This window comes from Branchiostoma floridae, chromosome 4, assembly GCF_000003815.2.
Source record: "Branchiostoma floridae strain S238N-H82 chromosome 4, Bfl_VNyyK, whole genome shotgun sequence".
NCBI lineage: Eukaryota > Metazoa > Chordata > Leptocardii > Amphioxiformes > Branchiostomatidae > Branchiostoma > Branchiostoma floridae.
In genome coordinates, this window is record NC_049982.1 from 259,360 (window position 1) to 268,195 (window position 8,836).

The following is an 8,836-nucleotide window of genomic DNA, read 5'->3' on the forward strand; positions in this document are numbered from 1 at the left end:
CAAATTGACAGTGAACACTCCTCAGGAGTTCATTGACTGAGAATCTAGACTGGCTAACCTATCGTCCTGTGCCATCCAACTCCTCTGTTATATTTTCTGTCTATTTGACCAATTTCTACTATTTTTCAGCGACCTCGGGAGCCTGGTAGAGGCTAACATATAACGTCAATGCCGCTATGAGTAACGGTGAGCTCACTACCCTAAAGGTGGTATCTCACTGCACTTGCGTCAAGCTTGCGTCACTGCGGGGTTCGAAAGGTACTCAACGAATTTCAGAGATAAAGAACGCATTTTCTTACATTTTGTGTATTTTGTCGTCTAAGTCATACTTTTACGTACGAGTCTATGACGCAATATCTAGATTATAAAAAATGGAGAAAATAACAAAACAGTAACACAGTGAACGACACAGTGAACGAACCCCGTAGTGACGCAAGCTTGACGTAAGTGCCGTGAGAGTGCACCTTAACGGTGTGTGTATTTGTCTGTGAAACTGACGGAAAACTTTAATGTTTCTCTTTGGAGCTTGCAAAATACTCAGTATGATTGGTCAACAGCGTCAACAATGGAGAATGGTGGAGACAAAACTTTGCCTAATGAATTACGGCTTTGCTCTGAGATAAGGATAGGTGATGTGAGTGGCGACGACACTGGCTAGATTGTAACGTCAAGGTCTCTCTGCGGTCTCTCTTCTTTGTCATGTGTTGGTCGCTTGAGCGGCGCCAACCCCTGCTTCGCCTATCAAGTCAATTATTTGACCAAGCTCGATGTTTCTGAATTATGGAGAAGACATGTTGCTACAGTGAGCGTAGTTCAGTGCCCAGAAGTAGACAATGGCCTTGCATTGAGCAAACTCGTTAAAAAAGGGCAGTAGACAAGTTGTAGCAACCCGGAGTTCTTATATGCCTAGGCGATGATTTGTTACATCGAGTTATTGACTACTTAGTTTATATCCCCGCTCCTATTCGAACCAAAATTATCCCAGGCAAAAAAAATGCAGTAATACCAATAGTTTATTTGATCCAAGATAAACAGTGTACCATGTGCACAGCGGTAGCAAATTGGCTGAATTGTTGTCTGGACATCACGGTGCTTTAAAATCGCATCATAGTACCAATGAGGTTATACAGTAGGCAGTTTTCCTATAACCTGCTTGATAGTACAATGTGATTTTAGCAGCTCAAGTAATACAATATACATAGTAATATTAATTTGATGCTAAGATTATGTGGAGATAGAATCGAAGCGTTCCACCGAACTAATGAATATCACATATGAACTTTTCTTTATTTCATTACGGTAACAAGTTACAAACTTTTCCCAAAATCTTCTTTTACAGATACAACAGGTCGGTTCTTTGCCAGCGAAGACGTCAGGTCGCCCGGTGACAACGACGTCGCCACCGACGTCGAGGCACCTGACGGCGACGTCACGGACGCTGACGTGTTTGACGTCGGCGGCGACAGCGCGTCAGAGACGGGGCGCGAGTCCGTGTGCAGCGGCGGGACAGACGCGTCGGTGTCAGAGGAAGGGTCGGACAGGAGGGTGAAGCGCATGCGCCGGGTGAGGACGACGTTCTCCGCGGAACAGCTGAAGGCGTTAGAGGACGTGTTCAAGGTCACACATTACCCGGATGTACACACGAGGGAGCAGCTGGCCCGGAAGACCAAACTGCCGGAGGCAAGGGTTCAGGTGGGGACAGATGCAACTGGAAACGCCAAATAGCAATTACTCAAGCAATTGGATATGATTTTGGAAACGGTCAACATTTCAGATAACAGCCACTATCTTCAGGGGAAAGATGGAACTGGAAGATTTTGAAACTATGTTCCAAGTTAACGACCGAAGGCTTTGGGCAAACAAACAAACAAGCAAACAAACAAACAAACAAACAAACAAAAGAACACACATGATTGATATGCATGTCAAAAAAAGACTGAAAGACTGAAACAAATAACGAAATAAATTAAGAGAGAAAGAATAAATGAAAAATGAAAATCAGTAGATTCAATAGTCCGAAAGATCAGTTTTGAAAATACATAAACTATCAATGATTTTCCTTTGTCTGCGGAACACATTTAGGGTGTTATAGGCGCTGTGATGTTCTATGTACAGTCAAGGGATGGAAGTAAATGTTCCCGCATTTTTTAAAATCTCCCTCCCCATCCCTCTCCAGATCTGGTTCCAGAACAGACGGGCGAAGTGGCGGAAGTACGAGAAGCTGACGAACTTCGGCGGGCTGGGGTTTCTTCAGAACACGGACATGGCGATGGTACCCGCACCGCACACCGCCGCTATCACACGGGTGGACCCAAAGGTAAGAACGCCCCCCCCCCCCCTCTCTCTCACCCTCTCCCTCACACACACACACACACACACACAAACACACACAAACACACACACAAACACACACACACACACAAACACACACACACACACAAACATACACATGCCTATGGGCGTGATGCGTTAAAACATGATGGTAGGTACATCTTTAAGACGATTTTTTATCTTGCAGGACAAGACGAAGGAGCGGCCGCGGCCCCTCCAGCCGGGAAGTCCCTCCATCAACCCTGTCCTACCCACAATCCACAGCGTCACCGTACCCACCACGCTGTACACGTCACCGATCCCGTCATGCACCATCGTGCCCATCGGCTTTCCGACGACTCCCGACTCCGAGACTCGGAGGTGTTCGTCCATCGCCGCGCTCCGAATGAAGGCGAAGGAGTACGAAGCGGCGTTGGGCATGCAGTTCATGTACAACAAACAATGAAAATGGAACTGATCAGAACGTTTTCCATACAACAACGGAGCGAGCAACATCCGTGTTGGTGTCTGGATTTGCGTTTCACAGGACTCAAGGGCAAACGGCGTTTTGAAAAAATCTTATCAGCAACTTTCTTCTGGTACTCTTATTTTTAAGTTAGGCCACAGCAAGTAAATTTTATGGATGACATCCTCTGCAGACTGCAAAAATAGTGCGATAGGGCGAAAAAAAGATGGGTGAAAAAAAGGCACCATAAAGTTGTGATGACTGTTGTAAAAAGAATTAAAGGGACAAAACATGGTATCGGAGCCAACAAGGCATTTATTCCTGTATTTAAGACATACTGGTGTGCTAAAAGTGACACTAGTGTGGATAGACTGGCATCACCAACAAAGTTGGTAACAACACTCATAGCTTCCATGTTGGTGTCACTTGTCACTGGTGTCACAGCTATCCAATAAGTTTCATTTCTACAACTACAGTCCTTGGTACCTCACAAGTGTCACTTCTACAAGTACAATTATTAGGCTACAACACAACATATTTGCTCATTTTGGCACTTTATCGTCATGTTGACAATCCCTGCATAAAAAAAAAATCTTGTTTTTTTTTTCTGAAATCAGGTGAAAATTAATGCGCGCGTTGATGTCATCCATAAAATTTACTTGCTGTGGCCTTACGGTATATTGATTTGGTAATATGAATCATCAGGGCACCCCAAACTGAGGCGAATAAAAAAAAGTGTCAAAAGATTTTACTGGAATGAAAATTATCATGAGCCACGTCATCCTCTCTCTAGGTTTGCCCATGACGTTTTATTGGAAAACTCTCTATAACATGAAATGAGACCAAAAAAGTTCAATGCGTTAAAGTTATCACTGACTTTGTGATGAAAATGTGCCAAATTGTGCCAAATTCACTTTTATTCGTACATATATATTCCGAGATATATCAACAGCATGTATAAGCCAATATGAATTACGTTAAAAGTAAGTTCCATGACAAACATAAAACTGTTTAGCACAGATTAATTGTTACAGATGTTGTTACAAGTATGCACTTTATTTGTTGCGATGGGATATTGCCACCGCTTGCCACATGTAACCGCACGCCAGTATTTATATTGCCTAATCTGTAAGGAAACTTGCACTTGTGTTATCAAATCTGTGAGAGATGTCCAGTCACCAGTATCCATTTTACATCGAAATACGTAACGTTGTAATCATAGAATGAATGACTTTATTGCTCAAATATCGCACAAGGGACAATGTATGGCAACTACTACCACTAAAAATCAATTGATGCAGATTAAACAAATATAGTACAGAGCTAGAATAAAATTCAGATGAAATGGTCTTTAAGCGGAGTCTGGATGTTCTAGACAATGAGCATATATGGATAAAATCATCTGCTAAAGAAACTTGTATCATCTGTGCAATGTTTAACCGACATCTATCCTCATTTACTGTCAACGTCGCAGAAAAAAAGCCACCTGGTGTGACTGAAGTTTATCACGAGTTTCAAACGACTGGTAATTTGCTCAAGGTGGACTGTTATCACAAAATCAAATCTATGTAGAGCAAAATATAAGATGAAAAATAAAAAAGAAAGAACAGGGCTGTTGTTTTTTCCCAACTTTTCATTCCTAAGGTTTAGTCTTGAAATTCTTGCTTAACTGTCACATTCAACCCTATGTGCCATAATCGTCAGGCATATGTATGATTTGACTAGATCATATAAAATGTTTATTTACCATGATTTCTTTCACTTCACACATCTTGCTAGTGGACGATCTGCTTGGAAATCGATATCGATCTACTTGAGCCCGCATTTTGTGCCTGCATTTCGAGGCTACTTACGGCTAAATACTAGTAGCCTCCTTCTCAGACTTCTTGCGGGGCTGACTTTTATTCTATTAGATGGGTGGGGGGGGGGGCTGCTCCATTCCACGGCAAACTACCTTCCTCGGCAAACTCTCTTTCCTTTTTTTTTTATTTACTCAGAATTCACCGCAAAACAAGGCTCGTGGAGCCACTAAGACGTTTTGGGTTACAATACTGTATTGTGAAGAAAGATGTCTGTTAACCGTTGACTTAAACAGTTTCAGATTGTATCCCATGGGAAAGCAGGTCCGTGGAAGTTTATTCCATAGTAATGTTGTTCTGGGAAGAAAGCTCTGAGCGTGGAACTTCCTCCTGTTAGGAGGATTGTGGAGGGGAAAAAAGGATGATTTGCTTCCGTGGAAGTGGCTAAACGGGTATAAGAAAACCTAGCGAAAGTTGGAAATTGTGAACCAGCGCCCCCTCCCCAGGAAATAAAAGCCTGCCCCGCTTAAAGTTTGCTATGAGAGAGGCTATGCCTGAAAAGGTAAACTTTAAGGCAAAGGTAGATTGTTGAAGCCGTAGGGGCAGTGGGTTGTTATCCACTGTGCCTAGGCTACCCGTCCCTACCCGATGATATAGTATCCTTTTTGAGGTGCGTAATTATTGGCCCTCCAGTATGAGTGATGCGGAAATCGTCGTCTGGAGCCTAAAGTCACCTATGTGCTAAAGCGACCATCCTGAAGCAGATGCCTAATTCCACAGAAAGCAGAAAACTTGTCGATGGGCGGGTGGGTGGGACGCTTCAGGCTCCAGACTTTGCCGGAGGGCCAGCACACAGAAGAATGATATATTCATGCGCGCATCTCTTATTTATAGGGGGAGTGACGTCATACTTTTCGGGCCAATCATTGTGCACCTCAAATAGTATCCTTTTTGAGGTGCGTAATTATTGGCCCTCCAGTATGAGTGATGCGGAAATCGTCGTCTTCCGCCTTTGCCATCTCTGGCTATTGAGCCCTTCCTTTTCCCTTTGAACTCCTTAACTTTGTACCTGTATCAGTATCTATAATTAGTATAGATATCTAGCTAACGTAACCGCCCTTCAGCGTAACGCATCAACGTGTCTGTGTCTGTATACATCAACGCGTTCGTATCTGGATCTATCTGGCTAATATAACATTCCTTTGGAAGAACGCTTGTCATCCGCTCCCTCTATACCTCTTTCACCACACCCTTTCTCATTATTCTCTCTCAACTCCCCATCTCTCATTTCCCCTCTCTCAACTCCCTTCTCTCATGTAACTCCTTTCTCATCTTACCTCTCACGCTGCCTCTCCCTTGTACGGTACCCACTCTCAAACAACCCAACACTCATATATAGCCCACTCTCATTTTTTGCTGCACGACAAACAAAATGGAGGAAGCAACGCAAAATTGTTATCTCAAAACCGTTCCTCTACGATCACTCGAAGGAAGAACGATAAGGACACGGCCAAGCCCAGTTCTGAATTATCCGCGTTAGAGGTAAAACAAAACTATTTTTCCCTCGCATCGCAGGACCATTTGTCTTGAGCCTCGACTGTCTCTATGCCCAACGGCCCCCAGCCTTATCCAACCTCAACTTTCAAGCATCCGCTTGACGATGCTGATCCCCAACCTTTCAGAGGACGGAGACGCTCATATTTGCCACTCTTCCTGCTTAATAAACTCGACCCACCGAAGCAACAATATGGAAAGACACCAGGCTTGCACAAGTGGAGTGCAAAACTGTTCCAAACGCTCACCGCGACCTCGGAGATGCATAATGCCCAAAAGTATTATTCTGAGTCCGGACGACCTCTCAACAGTTCAAACACGAAATTCTTTTTCCTCAATAGAGATAGCGGTAAGCCCAAGATGGAATCGAAAGACAAACATAGTGTTCCACATCATAGCTTCGATGTTGGGATCCGGTGTAAAATCTGTAAGGGTACTTGTGTCGGCTGATTCAACTCAGTCAGTGAAGCGACAGCCAGAGATGATAAATCCGTCTAATACAATAGCGAAGTAACACCTTACGGTATCCAGCCTACGATTTCTTACAAGGTTTCCGACCTAGAAAAGTCCTCCCTTCTTTAATACCAGTTTGAGCCACTTTAGTCTTATTACCAAAATTGTATCAACCAAAAGAGTGTTCTAATCCATGTCTAGCTTTGATGCTTCAATTATGGTACACGATCTCGGAGTGCAATACAGAGAAACGCCCCTAGGTGTCTCAAATCGAAAGCTAACAGGAGGAGCTCATGTGACCACTCCAGAGTCCCTGTCACACAGGCATATGTGGCGATAGGGAGTATACGTGCCTGGCAAAGGCGCATATCACAACATCTGATATCCTTGCGGTTCCACACTGGATTTCTTAGTCTACCAAATGCAGAGGCCGGCGGCCAAGAGCGATCCTTCTCTTTGCGTCGTTTTAGTACTATGTACAACACTTCCCAGGAAAACAAACTCAGATTTTCACAACTATTGTGACCTCTATGGAAAAGATTTCTTGAACTATTTACCCGAGATTACTTCTCACTTGCAGCATTTCCTTTTCGAGCCCCTTTTCTTACATGCGACTTCAAGCTCACTTGTCGAGAACTGCAATTTGCTGAATATTGTCGCTGAAAATGTAGCGTCATTATGCAAAGTCTCGGGCTAGGACGAAAATTAAGTACAGAGCAGAGTGGACTCATTCCTCAGCCAACCGCCATCTATCACACCACAGTCATCTCTCAGTAAGACATTTGGACCCGCATATCTCCAGTTTTAAAACACTTTTATTCAGTTATGCCAAACTGGTTACGAAATGTGAATAAAGAGACTCTTTTTACACAACCAATGCTTTATTCACACCGACGTTTCGGTGACCGTCTGTTACCTTCTTCAGGGCAATTCTGACTGGTTCACATTGTACTGCAGGACAGGTGTCGCTGCTCACAGTTCAGATGCGGTCACAAAACAAAAAGTATTTACATATGTACAAACAGCTTTGATGCACACATTTACAATGCGGTCCCAAACGTAAAGGAGTGTAATACATCCATAACACAATCAGTTGTCAATTAACGATGAATTGATGTAACGTTTTTTTTTTTTTTTTCCCCTACTTCTTAAGAATATTGTCCCACACGTGGTTAAGGAATGTGTTTCTTGCGTACTGCCTAGAAAATTCGCACTTGTATACCTTCCAGTGTAATATGCCTTGCCCTTGGTACCTATTTAGTGCGACCGTCCTTATATAACAACACAATTTTGTGGATTCAATGCCTTCTCGATCTCATGGCGATATGATTTCTGGCTTGCGGTCTTCAAAACCTTTTACGGCGAAGTACGAGTAAGTTTTCCTTCCTAAAACATCCACCGTGAGCTCCATATTCTTCTGCGGCACTTCCTGTGCCTGCCTGGGTATTTCCATTTCGTAAACTCACGGAGGTTTTAAACTTGGTTGAGTTCAATGTGAAGACGCTGGTGCCCCCTCTCTGTGTATGAACGGAACTGAACTGAACCGAGATCAATATCTTCCCGCGACACTCGCCGGTGCCTGCCCGGGTCTTACCAACTTCGTGAGCTCTACCCGCGACACTCGCCGGTGCCTGCCCGGGTCTTACCATCTTCGCGAGCTCTACCCGCGACACTCGCCGGTGCCTGCCCGGGTCTTACCATCTTCGCGAGCTCTACCCGCGACACTCGCCGGTGCCTGCCCGGGTCTTACCAACTTCGTGAGCTCTATCCGCGACACTCGCCGGTGCCTGCCCGGGTCTTACCATCTTCGTGAGCTCTACCCGCGACACTCGCCGGTGCCTGCCCGGGCCTTACCATCTTCGTGAGCTCTACCCGCGACACTCGCCGGTGCCTGCCCGGGGCCTTACCATTCTCGTGAGCTCTACCCGCGACACTCGCCGGTGCCTGCCCGGGTCTTACCATCTTCGTGAGCTCTACCCGCGACACTCGCCGGTGCCTGCCCGGGTCTTACCATCTTCGTGAGCTCTACCCGCGACACTCGCCGGTGCCTGCCCGGGCCTTACCATCTTCGTGAGCTCTACCCGCGACACTCGCCGGTGCCTAAGAGAGACTGCCCGGCTGTCACCATCTTCGTGAGCTCTACCCGCGACACTCGCCGGTGCCTGCCCGGGTCTTACCATCTTCGTGAGCTCTACCCGTGAAACTCGCCGGTGCCTGCCCGGGTCTTACCATCTTCGTGACACGTCCCGGTTCC

The 8,836-nt window shown here is 45.2% G+C and overlaps 1 protein-coding gene across 1 annotated transcript in view; it reads left to right on the forward strand.

Moving 5' to 3' along the window:
- LOC118414650 (dorsal root ganglia homeobox protein-like) overlaps window positions 1-2,991 on the forward strand; it is a 13,553-nt gene extending 10,562 nt beyond the window's left edge. Inside the window, exons 2-4 of the mRNA XM_035818839.1 lie at window positions 1,340-1,692; window positions 2,177-2,317; window positions 2,519-2,991. Of these exons, the coding sequence (XP_035674732.1) occupies window positions 1,340-1,692; window positions 2,177-2,317; window positions 2,519-2,776 (752 nt within the window). The 3' untranslated portion in view covers window positions 2,777-2,991. The remainder of the gene's footprint in view (window positions 1-1,339; window positions 1,693-2,176; window positions 2,318-2,518) is intronic.
- The last annotated feature ends 5,845 nt before the right edge of the window (window positions 2,992-8,836 follow it).